Source organism: Elephas maximus, chromosome 1 (assembly GCF_024166365.1).
Source record: "Elephas maximus indicus isolate mEleMax1 chromosome 1, mEleMax1 primary haplotype, whole genome shotgun sequence".
In the NCBI taxonomy this organism is placed as follows: Eukaryota; Metazoa; Chordata; class Mammalia; order Proboscidea; family Elephantidae; genus Elephas; species Elephas maximus.
In genome coordinates this window covers 55,457,218-55,477,555 of record NC_064819.1, presented here as the reverse complement: position 1 = coordinate 55,477,555, position 20,338 = coordinate 55,457,218, and the positions used below count along the sequence as shown (strand labels likewise).

At 42.2% G+C, this 20,338-nt stretch overlaps 1 protein-coding gene across 1 annotated transcript in view; it reads left to right on the top strand.

Annotated features, from left to right (window-relative positions):
• The window catches only part of ADTRP (androgen dependent TFPI regulating protein), a 122,097-nt gene that overhangs the window by 88,646 nt on the left and 13,113 nt on the right, over positions 1-20,338 (top strand). The window contains exon 5 of the mRNA XM_049883858.1: positions 14,127-14,278. Coding sequence (XP_049739815.1) covers positions 14,127-14,278 — 152 coding nt within the window. The remainder of the gene's footprint in view (positions 1-14,126; positions 14,279-20,338) is intronic.

Sequence of the window (20,338 nt, the reverse complement as noted above, 5' to 3'; positions counted from 1 at the left end):
ACTGAAACCTGTTCAGCATCATAGCAACATGCGAGACTCCATTGATGGGTGGTGGCCGCACATGAGGTGTATTGGCTGGGAATCAGCAGAACCCAGGTCTCCGGCATGGAAGGTAAAAATTCTACCACTGAGCCATCACTGTCCCCGTTCACTAATTTGGAGAGCCCAGGCTCTTTGCTGCCTTCATTCCCACCCTTACAGCACACACTGGAGCCCACAGGACCTCATGGCCACAAGTGGCCCTGAACAAGTTCCATAGATGGAGATCTCCATGGAAGTGTTTTAGGAAAATGATTCTGGGTCAGCGGTTGGGAAGGCCAGTGTGAACAGTCCAATAGGGAAGCCACATAGCAGGGGTGAGATAAAGACTATGGGCGGGGGCCAGAGAGAGCGTGAGAAGCAACCATAAGTCAGAACAGTGGCAGTAACTCTGAGCTGGAGAAGCACTGCAGTGCTGAAACCATGTTACAGTCACCTAAAAATAGCCACAGAGACCGTGGGGACCGCCTCACATGTGGCACTTACTTTTTGTTATTTTTCAGATTACAACATTGAAGGGCTGGACCCTAAGTGGGAAAATAAAGCTTTGCAGAGTAGTGATGACTGCAGCTCTTTCATTTCCTTCGGAAAGCATTAGTCACCTTAAATATGGTAGCTGGCTCACTCCTTCCTTCTCCCTCACCCGAAAACACCTCACCCCGCTCTCTCTGAGGCCGTTGTGAGGAGCAGGAAAAGAGAAATGTTCCTTCTGTTGGCTTTTATTCATTCTTTTATTCAGCAAATATTTCCCCTAAGACAGGGCGTGCCATGCTGGGAAAAGCCAAGTTATATGAGGCCAAGCCCCAGCCTTCAGGAAGTATCCACTTAGTAGGTGGAGGTGAGCCCTGAATACAAATAATAAGGATACAAAAGGGCAAGTGAAAAAATATCATAAAAGCAAAAAGTGGGAGAATTTGAACAACAGGAGCATAGTCACAAGGCCATTAGAGCAGTGTGTCAGTAATTTGTTTTAGCTAGACCTTATGAGACCTGGTGGCACAATGGTTAAGTGCTCAGCTGCTAACGGAAAGGTCGGTGGTTCAAACCCATCAGCCACTGCCTTGGAGAAAGATGTGGTGGTCTGCTTCCGTAAAGATTACAGCCTTGGAAACCCTACGGGGTAGTTCTGCTCTGTCCTGTGGGGTCGCTATGAGTTGGAATTGATTCGATGATAATGGGTTTTGATTAGTGAAGAGACCAATAGGAAATAACCCTGCAACTGCTGGTCCCTGGGTGGTAGGAAAAGTTAACAGTTCAGCTGTTACCTGAAAGGTTGGAGATTCAAGTTTACCCAGAAAGGTCTGATAATTTACTTCCAAAAAATCAGCCATTGAAGACCTTGTGGAACACCTTTCTACCGTGACACATGTGGGGTCACCAGGAGTCAGGATCAACTGGAGGGCAATTGGTCTGCAACTGCTAGCTTGAGCATAACAAACTAAAGGAGGCGAAACTTAGTATAGACAACGGGAGATTTTGTTGCTGCTGTTATCTGTTTATTTCTGTGGAGTGGGTTAGGGAGTGAGAAGTATTAGTAACTCCACTAGAGAATTCTTTAAGACATCTATCTTGATAATAATGCTTAAAATGGCTTGGAGTAACGAGATTGGAAGCAAAGGAAAATTATTGTTGTTAGTTGCCATCAAGTCAACTCCAACACACGGTGACCCTATGTACAACAGAATGAAACATTGTGTGGTCCTGTTACGATCATTGGTATGCTTAAATCTATTGTTGCAGCTGCTGTGTATTTTGAGTGCTTTCCAGCCTAGGGGCTTTATCTTCTAACACTGTATCAGGCAATATTCTGTTGTGACCAATAGGGTTTTCTCTGGCTATTTTTTGGAAGAAAATTACCAGGCCTTTCTTCCTAGTCTGCCTTAATCTGGAAGCTCTACTGGAACTTGGTGACCCTGTTGGCATTTGAAATAGTTTTCCCGACACAGGGAGCTGATGGTAATGGCGGTGTTGGCATGATCAGCAGGAGGAGCGTACGCTGACATTACAGCCGTGAAGATGTCCAGCCCAGGAGGCTGGGAATTGTGGCTTTGCAATCTGTGGGGGGGTGCAGTGCACAGGACAGGTACAACATAGGCATGTGTGAGCACTCAGTGAAGGATTAGAACTATTTAGGGACAGAGGTGTTGAAAGCTGGACCGCCTGCAGCCAGGTCAAAGGGTGCCCAGAGCACCCGGGAGTGCGCTACCCCTGGGCCTGTGACGTAACTTAGTGACATAACACTGGCACAGCTTCCAGCATCACAGCAGCATGCAAACCACCACAGTACAACAAATTACAGATGGGTGGTGGAAAACATAATTAAATGATATAGACACTAAAATTAGCCAGAATATTCTGAAGTCATCTAGTGTAATTATGGCATCTTACTATTCATCAGCAGTTATGTCAGTTAAGGGGTTGGTTAGTAGATGAGGGTAGAGGTGGAGGGATGGGAAAGGAAAGGATTGTCTAGACTTCTCATCTTCCCAGTCAGAACCTCAGCTTTTCTTCACCCGAAATACTGGTGACAGAAATAAAACATAATAACAGCCTGAAGAAATGAGGGACATACCTGAGGAACACTGTTCAAGTAACCGAATAGGTTTTAATTGGCAGGTAGAGGGCAAATGAAAAGGAAAAGTCTAGGACAATTCAAAGAGTTTTCAGCTGGTAGACTAGGAAGATGGTTGTTCCATTAATGGATGTAGAGAAGTTGGGAAGAAAATGATTTGGGGCTTAAGTTAAAAAAAAAAAAAAAGAAGTTAGTTTAAAATCCCATGTCTAGGTCCCATTCCCAAAAGAATCTGATTTAAATGGTTCAGGATTTGCTCTGGGCATTGGAGTTTTTAAAGCCCCCAAGGTAATTCTAATCCTCAGCCAAGGTTGAGAGCCACTTTCCTAGAAGGACTTCCATTCAGACCTGGCAGTCTCAAGAGAAGAGAGCAAGCCTATACAGGTAGTTGAAGTCTTGTGGTTGGATGAATTTGTTGGAGAGAAAGAAAGGGAAGGGGAAGGGAAAGGAAAGGGAAAGAGAAGGGAAGGAGAACGGAAAGGAAGGAGAATGGAAGGGAAGGGCAAGGGAAGGAGAAGGGGAGGGAAGGAAGAGGAGAAAAGTGGAAAAAGAATGCTGAGGAAATGCCTTCATCTAAGGAACAGGACCACCACCCCTCTGTCTGTTGTACTCTGGGGGCTTGTGTGTTGCTATGATGATGGAAGCTATGCCACCAATATTTCAAATACCAGCAGGGTCACCCATGGTGGGCAGGTTTCAGTGGAGCTTCTAGACTAAGACAGACTAAAAAGAAAGGCCTGGCGATCTACTTGAAAATTAGCCAGTGAAAACTCTATGGACCACAACAGAATATTGCCCGGTATAGCGCTGGAAGCTGAGCCCTTAGGTTAGAAGGCACTCAGAATACAGAGTGGCCACAACACTGGATGTGAGCACACCCACGATCATGCGGATGATGCAGTACTGGGCAACGTTCCGTCTATTGTACGTGGGATCGCCATGAGTCAGAGCCAACTCAGCAACAACTGCCAGATGGACAGGAGGGGGAAAGGGGAAGCAAAGAATGAGTAGGTAGTAGAAAACAAGGAATGTGCAAGAACCGCATGGTTCTTAAAGGAGATGGAAGCTTCAAGCCAGAAGCGTGTGTTCTAGGGAGAGGTTGGACAACACTTCTAAATGCCACGAAGAGGTTGCCATCTCAACAACGCTCATCATTTTCAATATCTAGGTAAACTATTTGTGTAACACTCCAGCTTCACAGTTTCTCCTCACTCCTCTTTTTTGGTTTGTCCTGCTGGGTTAGAAGGATGTGACATGGGGGTTAACACTTTAAGAATTATATGCTGAAATACCACAAACCCCCCAGTTATCTTATCTCTAACCCACAGACTTCCACTATTTCCCTACTGATAAGATGCATAAAATAAAATTTTTATGAAAACCATTTTGACTCTACTAGATTTAAGATGAGAAATTCCTAAAAGAGTAATTTTTGGCTACCATTTGGTAGATTCACATAGATTCACACAGCAAATAGCTCGAGAAGGACGTATAATATTGCTCCCTGAACTGAGAGTCAGTATCATGGGCCTCTTCAAAGTATTAATAAGGTGAGTATCGCAGATTAACCAAAACTTTGAAGGGTACTGGGTACGTTTCACAATTTTCAGAAGCCACAATGTTGCTTGGTAGATCAGGCATGTGAGAACTGCCAATGGCAGCCGCAGGGGACAATAGTTAAAGAAGCTATGCATCCTAGTGTTGTTGTTAGTTAGCGGCTATTGAGTTGGTCCCGACTCATGGCGAGCCCACGTACAATGGAATGAAGCACTGCATGATCCCGTGCCATCCCCATGACCAATGATGGATCGAACCACTGTGATCCATAGGGTTTTACTGGCTGATTTTCATAAGTAGATTGCCAGGACTTTCTTACTAGTCTGTCTTAGTCTGGAAGCTCCATTGAAACTTGTTGAGCATCATAGGAATAAGCAAGCCTCCACTGACAGACAGGTAGTGGCTATGCATGAGGTGCATTGGCTAGGAATTGAACCTGGGTCTCTGATATGGAAAGTCAGACTTCTACCACTGAACCACCACTGCCCCATATGCATCCTAATAGAGCCACCCAAAACAGCCGTTCATTTAAAAAATACAAAGAAACTCTGGGGTCTTAAAAGCCTGTGAGCAGCCATCTAGCATACTCCAGTGGTCTCACCTCTTCAGGAGCAAGGAAGAATGAAGAAAACTAAAGATGCAAGGGAAAAATTAGTCCAAAGGACTAATGGACCACATCTACCACAGCCTCCACCAGACTGAGTTCAGTACAACTAGATGGTGCCTAGCTATCACCACTGACTGCTGTGACAGGGATCACAATAGAGAACCCTGGACAGAGCTGGAGAAAAATGTAGAACAAAATTCTAACTCACACACACACAAAAAAAGACCAGACTTACTGACCTGCCAGAGACTGGAGAAACCTTGAGAGTATGGCCCCCCGTACACACTTTTAGCTCAGTACTGAAGTCACTCTTGAGGACAGGACCATAAAACAAAATGAGACTAAAGGTGCACACCAGCCCAGGGGCAAGAACTAGAAGGCAGGAGGGGATAGGGAAGCTAGTAAACTGGGAACCCAACGTTGAGAACCGAGAGTGTTGACGTGTTGTGGGGTTGTTAACCAATGTCATAAAACAATATATGTACTGTTTAATGAGAAACTAGTTCTCTAAACCTTCATCTAAAGTATGATAAAAATATATATAAATATGTGTATATGTATATATAAACTGCTGTGTTCCCCATACTTGGGAAACTGATGTGCTTGATAGACATGACCACCATCCTGGTATCACTTAAAATATAAATATACCAAACCCCTCAACATCGTGTCAATTCTGACTCATGGTGACCCCATGTGTTACATATTCGAACTGAGCTCCATAAGGCTTTTTGGCTGTAATCTTTACAGAAGCAGATCGCCAGGCCTTTCTTCCATGGTGCCACTGGGTGAGTTTGAACTGCCAGCCTTTTGGTTAGTAGACAAGCACACAGGCTAGTAGAAAAGACAGGTAATTAAATAAGCAACAGTGTACGTTCCATGGCAGGTGGGGCACATGGTATAAAAATCTAACCTAATGGAGACCTGTGGGAAGGATGTTTAGGAAATCTTTTCCAGAGACAGTGACTTTTAAGCTGAGAGTTGAAGCATGAGTAAGAATTAACCAGCACAGAGCAAGAAGAGTGTTCCAGGAAACAGGACCCCGTTGTTCCAGGCATCGACATCAGCAGGCGTGCAGGCTCAGAAGCTACAAAGCCTGGTCCATTCAAGAAAGAGAAAGGTGTTCAATGTCGATGAAGTACAGATAAGAGGGTGGGATGCTGGGCAGGGACAAGGCCATGTAGGTTGGGTTAAGAAGTTTGGATATTTTCCTAGAGCAATAGGGATCCACTGAAGATGTCTAAGCAGGAGTGCCATGAACACTTTTTGTTTCAGAAAGATTACTGGATCACTGGTGGCTTGCAGTATAGAAAGTAGATTGAAAGGAGCAAGACTATGGGCAGAAAGCCCAGCTTTTGTAGACTGGTACAGCAACCTGGGCAGGAAGAAGGAGCCTGAACTGATATAGTGAAATGGGTGGACTGGAGAAACACTTAAGAGGAAGAATAGATAAGATTTCATGGTATTGTAAAGGCGGATGAGGGTGAGTGAAGAGCTGATGTAGACTGAGACAGAAAAAAATGGTGAATTCCATTTGGAACATGTTGAGTGCAGAATACCATGGTGGACCCTTAGAGATCAGTAATGAAGTCACTCCTGAGGCTCACCCTTCAGCCAAAGATTAGACAGGCCCATAAAACAAAATGAACCTAAAGGGGCACACTAGCCCAGGACTAGAAGGCAGGAGAGGGCCGGAAAGCTAGTAATATGGAACCCAAAGTCCAGAAGTGGAGAGTGTTGCCATGTCATGGGGTTGGCAACCAGTGTCACAAAACAATGTGTATATTAATTGTTTAATGAGAAACTAGTTTGCTTTGTGAACTTTCATCTAAAGCACAATAAAATAAAATAATTTAAAAAATTAACTAAATGAAATTATATTGCATACTTAAAAAAAAAAAAAATACCATGGTGGAAAAAAAGACCACAAGCTTGATTTATTAAAATCTGCCTGGGCTTTCTTTTACACACACATCATCCTGAGACGCTTTAAGTCAGTTGTTGAGTGACCAACAGAGGAAAGAATATCTTGCGATATTCAGGTGAGATGTGTATTCAGTGACTTCCAGGTGGGGTGACTTCAAGTAAGGCTATCAGACCCTAGCATTCTCATCTTTCCATTCATCCCGCCACACCCTCTCTCCACACACACACACACACACACACAAGCAAACATGCTTGGGTCCATACCAACCCATCAGTCATCTCTTCAGCTTCATAGGCGGGCTTTCCACTACCACCTCAGTCCTGCTTTTCTACCTGCACCCCCAGATTCCTTCTCTGCAGTCTTCTCCAGGAATATGCTCCATCTATCATCCCCTTTCTGTCATCTAGTGTCTTTACCCTCTCACTGGCTTCTTCCCCTCATTATTTAAGCATATTCACAGTTCTCTTTACAAACAAAACCATCTAAGACACTTTGATCCAAACATAATAGGTATTCAACTAGGTGATGGGAAGCCTGATTCCCCTCTGGTTCCGTAAAGTAGTTCCTCACTGGTCAAAGTCAACCATTACCCCATACCCAGTATTTGCTTTAGGCTTGGGCATGTGGTACACTTGACTAATGAGACATCTGTCAAGACTTTCTTTACTCTTAAAACAAATCACAAAAAAAAAGATGGTCCCTTATTCTCCTGCCTGGATATGATGCCTGGACCTATGTCTGCCATCTTTCAACAGGAAGGATGCTAGCCTGAGGGCAAAATGAGCAGAACAATAAACAGAAGCCTCAATAATATTGTTGAGCCACTGGTTTAACCAATCCTGGAGCCATTGTATCTCAAGACCAGTTACATGAGATGGTAAATTTTCCTTGTCACTAAAGCTATTTTGAGTTGAGATGTACTGTAGTTGGAAGCATCCTAACCGATACACAACTGTCTATAGTTTTGGCCAGCCAACGGCTCCATTGATCATTTCCTTCTCTTTGAAATTCTTTTAGCTTTAATGACCTTGTTTTGTTTGTTTGTTTGTTTCCTGTTTTTCTTCTTCCTCTGTGCATTCTGCTTCATAGGTTTCTTCTCTCTTGGCTGACTCTTAAATGTTAGTATTCCCTGGGTTATGTAACTGGTCCTTATTTAAGTGCACTTTCCATACATGATTTCATCTGTGGACATGCCGCCTTTTACTTATTTTTGATCATGCCCAAATCTGTACCTAGGAGCCTTGATCTATAAGGACTCTATTTTCAGTCCCAGATATGATTATTCAACTGTCTTTGCAGAACAAGATGGCTCCAAAACACTCAATTTCAACAGGTTCAAAGATGCATTCGTCATCTTCAACTCTTCCTCTACTCCTCCTAACCTCCCAAACTTGCTTCACCTCCTATTAAAATCCACCCAGTTGCCCAACAGTTACCCCAGTCTCTTCCCCTCTTCTTTTACCTTCATGTTGAAGTCTTACCAATTCCACTTCTTCTATGGCCTCTCTCCGGCCAGCAGTTTTCTCCTAAAATACATAATCATCTCCCAAACAGTAAGTGGAAGATTAAGTATTCTACTCTACCAGTGAGGCTGGACTCCAAAGCCTGGGTGTCCCGGAACACAACCATTACAGTAAACTGCACCCTGTCCCCCTTCATAGAGCTTTCTTCTCTCAGTAAGTCTGCCGGACACAGACTAAATTCATTTATTCTCTTCAACCATAAGTTAGGAGATGTAATTCTCCATGGTAGGATGCCAAAGTTAATGGTTTTGTAATAACAAAAGTAAAAATATGTGTTTGAATACAGGGAGAACACTACTACCTGTGTAGCTCCCTGTATTTCCCAAACGCTGGGCTCAATATTCTACACACATTGTCTCATTTAATCCCCCCATTAGCCTGATAAACCCATTGCCTGGAGTCAATTCCTACTGATTTTTTCAAGCTTAATTATTACCTGACTGAAAGAGATAAGGCATATGGATGTGCCCAGTACTATACCCAGCAAATATACCCGTTGCCGTCGTGTCTGTCTCATAGTGACCCTATAAGACAGATTAGAACTGCTCCATAAGGTTTCCAAGGCTGTAAATCTTTATGGAAGCAGACTACCACATCTTTCTCCCAAGGAGCAGCTGATGGGTTCAAACTGCTGATCTTTCAGTTAGCAGCCCGGCGCTTTAACCGCTATGCCACCAGTGCTCCTTCACCTGGCAAATAGTAGGGCTGAGTCAATGTTTTCAATGTTAAAGATAAGAAACCCAAGGACTCTTATTTTGCCTACTTTAATCCTTCAAGAAACAGCCCTGGTGGTACAGTAGTTAAGAGCTCGGCTGCTAACCAAAAGGTCGGCAGTTTGAAGCCACCAGCCACTCCTTGGAAACCCTATGGGGCAGTTCTAATCTGTCCTGTAGGGTTGCTGTGAGTCGGAATCAACTCAATAGCAAAAGGTTTGGTTTTTGGTTTTAATCCTGCAAGAAATCTTAATGGGTAGAGGGTAAAGTCATAAAATCAATTTGTTATTCCATTTTATAATCTTTCTCCAAGTGGTGCTTGTTCTTAACTTATTCTTAACTTATCAGTCATGCTTCCCTGTGGCAAATGTTTTTACAGGAGTTGGTACATTTTATTTATTATTTGATTTCTTCCTTTTTTTCTTTCTCCCTTCCTTCCTTTCCTCCCTCCACTCCCCCTCCCTCCCTCCCTCTCTCCCTTCCTTCCTTCCTTTCTTTTTAGCATTAATGTAGGTGTGCCCTAAAGAAGTAATACCCACTGACAGTGCCACCTTTCCCTGCCTCCACCCTTCTGCTGCCTGCCCTTCATTAAATTCCTGTACCTTTGCCTGATACTCTATTTGCATTTTCATTACTTTTCCCACTGTCAGTTAACACACCTATAGCTTTCTTTGCACTTTCTCTGTGAAAATACAGAATTCATTAACTTACCTCAGGAGTTTTACTTTTGGAATCTTATGCCGAAGGAAACGAAAATGCAGTAGATAAACAAGCTTTTCAGGCCTCTAGGGAAATGTCCTTATTTGTAGACGTCTTAGAGAAATGTGCATAGGAACTTAACCCATTGCTGTCGAGTCGATTGCGACTCACAGCGACCCTATAGGACAAAGTAGAACTGCCCCACAGGGTTTCCAAGGAGCGGCTGGTGGATTTGAACTCCTGATTTTTTAGTTAGCACCTGAGCTCTTAACCACTGTGCCACCAGGATTCCAAAGAACTAGGGAGCCCTAATTTCAAGTCAGTAAAGTAAACAAATTAATGAAACCTGGTAGGACAATATTCGGATCTCTTCCCTGACTGTAAGCCCTTAGCCCTACCAACTTGCAGATATTTACTCTCTGCCCCTCATTCTGGAAGGGCCAGGACTGGGGACCATGTGCCGATTCTAGCAGTGATGCCTTTCTAAATTTTGCACTTTAGATGATTCCCTTGCGTCACCCTAGTCCTGGCCCTGAATATTAGCTCTTGTTTCTCCCACAAAATATTTTACAAATAAAAATAAAGTATTTGAAACAACAGAGTTCACCTTTGAGATTTTCTGAAAGCTTAATTAAGTGCAGGGTTTCATTCTTCCATCTGAACTCCTTTGACAACCTGGAGTATCCAATTGCCCTATTTTCTGACCTCACTGTAGAAGTATTCAGAGGGCTTCCAGCCAATGAAGAAAATGGCATGATGTCATTAGGAATCTTAAACTAAGGTCTAAGTCAGAGATTAAGAAAAAAAGAAACTTCTGACCACGTTAGTCATTCAGACTCATATAAAAACCATATTCATATTGAAAAGCAGCAAGGGAGTCAGTTGCAAAAGGAGAAATACCGTATGAGACCACTATTATAAGAACTTGAGAAATAGCTTAAACAGAGAAGAAAATATTCTTTGATGGTTATGAGAGTGGGGCGGGAGAGGGGGATTCACTAATTAGATAGTAGATAAGAAATATTTTAGGTGAAGGGAAAGACAACACAATACAGGAGAGGTCGGCACAACTGGACTAAACCAAAACAGTTTCCTGAATAAACTGAACTCTTCAAAGACCAGCATAGCAGGGCGGGGGTTTGTAGACCATGGTTTCAGGGGACATCTAGGTCAATTGGCATGATAAAATCTATTAAGAAAACATTCTGCATACCACCTTGGAGAGAGGCGTATGGGATCTTAAACGCTAGCAAGCGGCCATCTAAGATGCATCAATTGGTCTCAACCCACCTGGATCAAAGGACAATGAAGAACACCAAAGACACAAGGTATTAATGAGCCCAAGAGACAGAAAGGGCCACATACACCAGAGACTGCATCAGCCTGAGACCAGATGAACTAGATGGTGCCCAGCTACAACTGATACTGCCCTGACAGGGAACACAACAGAGAACACCTGAGGGAACAGGAGAGCAGTGGAATGCAGACCTCAAATTCTCATAAAAAGGCCAGACTTAGTGGTCTGACTGAGACTAGAAGGACCCCAGAGATCATGGTCCCCAGGCCTTCTGTTACCCCAAGACAGGAACCATCCCCAAAGCCAACTCTTCATACAAGGATTGAACTGGACTCTGGGATAGAAAATGATACTGGTGAGGAGTGAGCTTCTTGGCTCAAGCAGACACATGAGACTATGTGGGCAGCTCCTGTCTGGAGGGGAGATGAGAGGGCAGAGGGGGTCATAAGCTGGCTGAATGGACATGAAAATAGGGAGTGGAGCGAAGGAGTGTACTGTCTCATTGGGGGGAGAGCAACTAGGCGTATATAGCAAGGTGTATATAAATTTCTGTATGAGGGACTGACTTGATTTGTAAACTTTCACTTAAATCACACACACACACACAAAAAGTCAAGGGGTTTTGGATACAAATCAGGTTGGGAGATGTGGTAGTCATGAGGGATGTTCACCAGATATTTCCATTTCTTCCTCTCCTCTACCCTCTTCCAATCTAGATATGATTGCACTCCTGACCTCCTTGTGGTTGGGAGGGAGTATTAACAAGTTCTGGGCATTTAATTGTGCCAATACAAGATGTCCTGTGATCACTTTTCCCTCTGGCCAAGTGATTGACAAAATTCAAGATGATGGCTGCTCTGTCAGCCTGAGGGCTACCAGAATGCCCCTGTTGTTGTTGTTGGGTACCATCGAGTCAGTTCTGACTCATAGCAACCCTATGTACAACAGAACAAAACACTGCTCGGTCCTGTGCCATCCTCACAATTGTTGTTATGTGTAAGCCCATTGTTGCAGGCACTGTATCAGTCCATCTCATTGAGGGTATTCCTCTTTTTCACTGGCCATCTACTTTACCAAGCATGATGTCCTTCTCCAGGGACTGATCCCTCCTGTCAACGTATCCAAAGTATGTAAGACATAGTCTACCCGTCCTTGCTTCTAAGGAGCATTCTGGTTGTACTTCTTCTAAGACAGATTTGTTGGTTCTTTTGGCAGCCCATGTTATATTCAATATTCTTTGCCAACACCACAATTCAAAGATGTCGATTCTTCTTCGGTCTTCCTTATTCATTGTCCAGCTTTCACATGCATATGAGGCGATTGAAAACACCATGGCTTGGGTCAGACACACCTTAGTCTTCAAGGTGACATCTTTGCTTTTCAACACTTTGAAGAGGTCTTTTGCAGCAGATTTGCCCAATGCAATGTGTCTTTTGATTTCTTGACTGCTGCTTCCGTGGGTGTTGAAGAATGCCCCTAGAGACCCACAGTGAACGTAATGGGGAATAAACCTATGTTGTTTTAATCACTCCAATTCAAATGTTGTTCCTTGCCTATCCTGAATGTTCCAAGAGGTAAGCAACCTCAAAGAAAGATGGCTGAGAAGATTCGCACTGTGCCATCCTCAGTGGGGATAGAAGCATTTGAGCCTTTATATAAATGATTTTTTTTTTTTTATAAATGATTATATATTATATTGAATGTAGTTACATGTGTTAACTATCCTTATCCTTGCAACCACCTTACAAGGCGTGTACTATTAGGATTCTTACCTGACACATGGAAGGAGCAGGACAGAAAGGTTGAATAAATTGCTGAAGGTAACACAGCTAATAGGCAGCGGAGTAGGATTTGAACCACATCAGCCTGGTTCTAGATTATGTACTCTTAACCAGTTATAAACTGTAGCTGATACGTCATCTTCCTCATATTTAATTTTAAAAGTTATTTCAGACTTTGGCATCATTCAGTGCAGTTGGTTTCCAGAAAACTGCATTTTTAGGCTGCATTTAGACATAGCGGCTCCGTTCCTAGAATTTCTTTTCCTTCTTTTGTTTTACACGAATGACTTACAAGCTTTCCTCACATGAGCAACACCTGAGCCTCACTGTTACCCATCCATTCCTACTTAACACCCTATCCATTGCTAACTCCATTAGCTAAAATCAGGACCAACAATTAGATTCCAGGCATATTGTATCAGAGCAATAGCACTTCATCTCTGTGCTTCCTACCCCAGTAGCTTTGGAGATCTAGTGGCAAGCTGCGCCTGCCTCTCAGGTACAAAAAAAAAAAAAAAAACTCCACTTCTCTGGCCAGTAGCTAGCAAAAAATGGACGCCATCCATCATGGATTGAACTGTGTCCCCCCAAAATATGTGTCAACTTGATTAGGCCATGATTTTCAGTATTGCGTGGTTGTCCTCCATTTTGTGATTTTCTTATGTGTTATAAATCATTATCTCTGCCTGCAGTTAAAAGGATTAGGGTGGGAGATAGCACCCTTGCTCAGGTCACATCCCTGATCCAATGTAAAGGGAGTTTCCCTGGGGTGTGTAAAGTGAAGCAAGTAGAGAGTTGAGAACCTTGTACCACCAAGAAAGCAATGCTGGGAGCAGAGCATGTCCCTTGGACCCAGGGTTCCTGCACAGAGAAGCTCCTAGTCCAAGGGAAGATTGATGATGAGGACCTTTCTCCAGAGTTGACAGAGAAAGCCTTCCCCTGGAGCTAATGCCCTTTATTTGGACATCTAGCCTACTAGACAGTGAGGGAATAAACTTCTGTTTGTTAAAGCCACCCACTTGTGGTATTTCTGTTATAGCAGCACTAGATGACTAAGACACCATCTTAGCAGGTTCAGTGTCCCAGCAGTCATACATATCAGGGAAAGGAATAATTCCCATTCTCACACGTTTCCTTTTGGCTAATGATGTGTTTGATACTCTCCCATATTCTTTTACCAACATTGAATCCTAATGGATTAGGCAAAACAGCCAAACCCAGCCCATGAGACAGAGTGTCTTATTGAATCAAATCTATTTACCCAAAAAAGACTCACTTGTGTTGCTTTGTGGAATGTTTTAGCAGTTGACAGTTATCACTGATGGGGCTCCAGAATCCCATGGATGCTGAAGAGAAAATGGCTTGCTGCTCTCCTGCTATCCTAATTGTTGTGACTTGTCATTTTGTGCAGGGTCCTATGGATCTACTCCGAGACTGGTACGTGGGTGTATCCTGTGTTTGCCAAGCTCAGCCCAGTGGGTCTAGCAGCCTTCTTCTCTCTCAGCTACCTCCTTATAGCCAGCATCTACCTACTTGGCGAGAAGCTCAACCACTGGAAATGGGGTCAGTTATTTCTTTTTTATCTGTAGCATTACTTCTTTCTTACCCACTCTCCACTCCTGGAAACTGAAGGAAAAATTAGTCCAAAGTAGAAGGCAGTAATGTTTGATGTCTTTGTCCAAAGGACTCTGATAGGTTATGCCAAAACAGGTAAAGAAGAAACCCAGGGGAGAGTTTGCACTTTCTCAAAGGATCCCATCAAATTAATCCCTCTCCACCCTGAAAAACACTTCATATAACCTTAAGGCTAAAAATAATCTTTCTTAGAGAGCTCGGGACCCAGAGACCAAGGTGCCACTGTTCCCGGCATGAAAGGATGGGCTCAAGGTCTCCCTCCCTTAAGTGAGGGCTTGAGGGGCACCAGCCATTCAAATGTCAAGCTTTCCTCTTTGCCGCTCAGCTGTTCCAGCCACAGAGGTTCATTCCCAGATAAGTTCCAAACTCCCCCAGTGGGTGGGTTCTCAACCTTCAGCAAAGTAATGACCAGATAAAGTCACATCTTATAATTCGGATTAGAACTCCAATTTAAAGAGGAGCTTGGGCAATGTGAATATGTGAGTAAGCAAACATTTCTAATTATAGGTGGGTAGAACCATGCTGAAGCCCTGGAGGGGCAGTGGTTAAGTGCTTGGCTTCTAAGCAAAAGGTTGGCAGTTCGAATCTACCAGCCACTCCTTAGAAACCCTATGGGGCAGTTGTACTCTGTCCTGAGTTGGAATCGACTAGATGGCAACGGGTTTTTTTTGTTTGTTTTTCTGGTTTTTAGAACCATGTTACTTCTTCATAAGAAAAAATAAGCTGATTTTAAAATGGGAGATTTTCTCCCAAGCCCTGCCCTCAGAATATTTTTTGTGGGAAAAATAGCTGCTAAGAAGCCACATTGTAAAGTACCCGTGATTTTTCCCTACCCAAGAGGAAGTGCCTACAGGGACTCTGTGATGACTGCGTGTCTACGAAAGGCAAGGGGTGACACAGCATCCCCCAGTGACACACTCACATGCCCTTCTGTTCTATCAAAATAGAAATGGTAGCAATGGCATCTTCCACCCAGTTTATGCACTGGTGTGAAAACAAGCCCTCATATTAAAAAAAAAAAAAATGACAGTTACAGAAGGTTCTGTACAAGAGTGTACGTTTCTGAGGGGAGACTGAGACCCTGGAGAAATAAGCATGCCAATAGGATTTTTCACATGTTTTCTGCTCTTGGGAAATGCATTTGGTTAAGAAAGTCTGGAAAGCAATATCCTTTTTGAAAGCAAACCCTTCAAAATGGAATACTAAATATTGCTCCCAAATTAAGATCCCAAACCACAGGAAATTATCCAGAAAAATGTGTTGACATTTCAGAGTTAGAATCTGATTCAAACTAGTGTTGTCTCCTTGAAGTTCTTGGTAAAGATCTCTGATGACTTCCCCAAATCCCCATTAAAAAAAAAAAAAAAAGACAAGCAGAGCCAAGATGGTGGAATAGACAGTCTCTTCCTGCGAGCCCTCTTTACAACAAAGACCTGAAAAAACAAGTGAAACGAGCATATTTATGACAAGCTAGGAGCTCTGAGCATCAAAGGCAAGCTTAGAAAATGAACTGAGGGGCAGGGGGAGGAAGACACCGTTCAGAAGCGGAGAGCAGTTACTGGACCTGAATCGCGGGGAGCCCTCAGGCACCATTCCTGGAGCAGCAGCGGTGGGCTGGTACTAGCATTCGGCCACAGTTTCCTCAGGGAGAAGAGCCAGCCACACAGCCTACTCACACCTCCAGAACCAGAGAAGAACGGCGCTCTCAGCAAAAGCTAAATACTTGCGTATATTATACCGTGCTCCCCCACCCCCAGGCCAGCTTCAGTGGCTGAATTCCCTGGGCCTGAGATAGGCCCTCTTGAGGGCCTAGAGCCATCGTCCCAGCCTTGGAGAAGGAAAAAATTTGCAACTGGGGGAAAAGATAATTTGCCAGCTCCACTAACTGGAGGAGCTCAGGACAGAAGTGGCTCTTGTCCAAGCATAAACAGTCCACTGACTTGAGCACCTTTCCCTTCTGCATGGACCAGTGTGGGCCTATTTCAGGAGAATGGGCCCTTGTTGGCAGACTCCAACCATTTCAGCTGTATGGTGGAGAGGTGGGTGTTTGATATTTGACATTGCTTTGCCTATTAAACAGGGTCCTCACGTACCCACATCAGGGATCTAAGGACTGATAGCTCCACCCAGGTCACCCAGCTACCCACGACAGGGGTCCAAGGATAACTGGTACATCCCAGTCCTTAAAAGCAAAAACATTGGGTGCCCACAGTCCATCTCCAGAACCCAACCACCTGCACTCTCTAGGGAACAGGGACGCGCTTTCCTCAGAGACTCTCGGGGGTTGCTTCTCAGCCCTCTGCCTTGTTCGGAGTGTGACCCCCTGCTGCAATCAGATACTGGTACATACACCAATCTCCCCTACCCCTCTAAGACTGTAGGACAGAGCCTATACCACACACTCGATGATTAGCTACCTGGACACCTGAGATGAATTCATACAAGAAAAGTGAATGGGCTCGTAGACTGATATACCTGGTAACAGCTCTAGCCATCTGGGGACAGGACGTCAGAGCTACAAAGGTGAAAATAATCAAGCTCGCTCACTCAAGCCACCCATCTGGGCATAACAAAACAAAACAAGAATCTATGACACAGTAAGCAAGCATAAACTAATGCAATAACTTATAGATGGCTCAGAGACAACAGTCAATATCGAGTCGCATAAAGAAACAGACCGTGATCACCTCAGCAGGCTCTCAAAACAAAGAACCCAGGGATCTTATAGATGAAAGTGCATTCCTGGAATTAGCAGAACCAGAATACAAAAGATTAATACACAAAACCCTTCAAGACATAAGGAAGGAAATGAGGCAATACACAGAACAAGAGAAGGAACACACAGATAAAGCAATTGAAGAAATTAGAAATATTATTCAGGAACATAATGAAAAATTTAATAAACTGGAAAAATCCATAAGCAGGCAGCAATCAGAAATTCAGAAGATTAACAATAAAATTACAGAATTAGACAACTCAATAGAAAGTCAGAGGAGCAGAATTAAGCAAGTAGAAGCCAGAATTTCTGAACTTGAAGATAAATCACTTGGAACTAATATATTTGAAGAAAAATCAGATAAAAGAATTAAAAAAAAAAAAAGAAGCCTTAAGAACCATTTGGGATTCTTGTGACTGGAGCACCAGAACAGGGAGGGATAACAGAAAATATAGAGATAATTGTTGACGATTCGTTGGCAGAAAACTTCCTTGATATCATGAAAGATGAGAAGATATCTATCCAAGATACTCATTGAACTCCACATAAGGTGGATGTTAAAAGAAAGTCACCAAGACATATTATAATCAAACTTACCAAAACCAAAGATAAACAGAGAATTTTAAGAGCGGCTAGGGTTAAATGAAAAGTCACCTACAAAGGAGAGCCAAGAAGAATAAGCTTGGACTACTTGGCAGAAACCATGCAGGCAAGAAGGCAATGGGATGACTTATTTAAAAAATTGAAGGAAAAAAATTGCCAGCTAAGAATCATATATCCAGCAAAACTGTCTCTTAAATATGAGGCTGAAATTAGACATTTCCAGGTAAACAGAAGTTTAGGGAATCTGTAAAAACCAAACCAAAACTACAAGAAATACTAAAGGGAGTTCCTTGGTTAGAAAATCAATAATATCAGGTATCGACCCAAGACTAGAACACTGGGCAGAGCAATCAGAAGTCAACCCAGACAGGGAAATCAAAAAAAACAAAGCAAGATTTAAAAACAAAATAAGTTCAAAACAGGGTAACATCGATGTTATTATAGAAAAGAAGACAACGTAAAAACAATAAAGAGGGACTAAGAAATGTAATCATAGACCTTCCATATGGAGAGGGAGATAACGGCGATACAAAGAATTAAAAGTTAAGTTTAAATTTAGAAAAATAGGGGTAAATAATAAAGTAACCACAAAGCAAACTATCCTACTCACCAAAATAAAATACAAGAAAAAAATAGAGACTCACCAGTAACAAAATCAACAACGAATATGAGGAAAAGACAATAAAGATAATCTACTCAGTGTATAAAATTAAGTGGGAAAAAGAAACTGTCAACACACAAAAAAAAGACATCAAAATGATAGCACTAAATTCAAACCTATCCATAAAAAAAAATAATAATAATTACCCTGAATGTAAATGGACTAAATGCACCCATAGATAGAGAGTGGCAGAATGGATTAAAAAAACATGATCCGTCTATATGCTGCCTACAAGAGACACACCTTAGACTTAGAGACACAAACAAACTAAAACTCAAAGGATGGAAAAAAATATATCAAGCAAACAACAATCAAAAAAAAGAGCAGGAGTGGCAATATTAATTTCTGACAAAATAGACTTTCAAGTTAAATCCATCATAAAGAATAAGGAAGGACACTATATAATGAATAAAGGGACAATACACAAAGAAGATATAACCATATTAAATATTTATGCACCCAGTGAGAGGGCTGCAAGATACATAAAACAAACTGTATCAGCATTGAAAAGTTAGATAGACAGCTACACAATAATAGTAAGAGACTTCAACACACCACTTTTGGTGAAGGACAGGACATCCAGAAAGAAGCTCAATAAAGACAGAGAAGACCTAAATGCCACAATCAACCAACTTGACCTCATAGACATATACAGAACACTCCACCCAACAGCAACCAAGTATACTTTCTTTTCTAGTGCACATGGAACATTCTCTAGAATAGACCACATATTAGCTCATAAAGCAAGCCTTAGCAGAATCCAAAACATTGAAATATTACAAAGCATCTTCTCTGACCATAAGGCCATAAAAGTAGAAATCAATAACAGAAAAATCAGGGAAAAGAAATCAAACCTTGGAAACTGAACAATACCCTGCTCAAAAAAGATTGGATTATAGAAGACATTAAGGATGGAAAAAAGAAATTCATAGAATCCAATGAGAATGAAAACACTTCCTATCAGAACCTTTGGGACACAATGAAAGCAGTGCTCAGAGGTCAATTTATATCAATGAATGCACACATCGAAAAAGAAGAAAGGGCCAAAATCAAAGAATTATCCCTACAATTTGAACAGAAAGAGAGCAACAAAAGAAACCCACAGGCACCAGAAGAAAACAAATAATAAAACTTAGAGCAGAACTAAATGAAATAGAAAACAGAAAAAAAAATGAAAGAATTAACAAGACCAAAAGCTGGTTCTTTGAAAATATCAACAAAATTAATAAACCACTGGCCAAACTGACAAAAGTAAAACAGGAGAGGAAGCAAATAACCTGAATAAGAAATGAGATGGGTGATATTACAACAGATCCAACTGAAATTAAAAGAATCATATCTGATTACTATGAAAAATTGTACTCAAACAAATTTGAAAACCTAGAAGAAATGGATGAATTCCTAGAAACACACTACCTACCTAAACTAACACAGAGGTAGAAAAACTAAATAGACCCATAACAAATGAAGAAATTGAAAAGGTAATCAAAAAACTCTCAACAAAAAAATGCCCTGGCCCAGACGGCTTCACTGCAGAGTTCTACCAAACTTTCAGAGAAGGGTTAACACCACTACTACTGAAGATATTTCAGAGCATAGAAAAGGATGGAATACTACCAAAATCACTCTACGAATCCACCATATCCACAATACCCAAACCAGGTAAAGACACCACAAAAAAAGAAAATTACAGGCCTATATCCCTCATGAACTTTTATCCCTCATGAACTTAGATGCAAAAATCCTCAACAAAACTCTAGCCAGTACAATTCAACAACATATCAAGAAAAATAATTCACCATGGCCAAGTGGGATTCATACCAGGTATGCAGGGATGGTGCAACATTAGAAAAACAATTAATGTAACCCATCATATAAATAAAACCAAAGAGAAGAATCACATGATTTTATCAATTGATGCAGAAAAGGCATTTGACAAAGTACAACACCCATTCATGATCAAAACTCTCAGCAATATAGGAATAGAAGGAAAATCCTCAACATAATA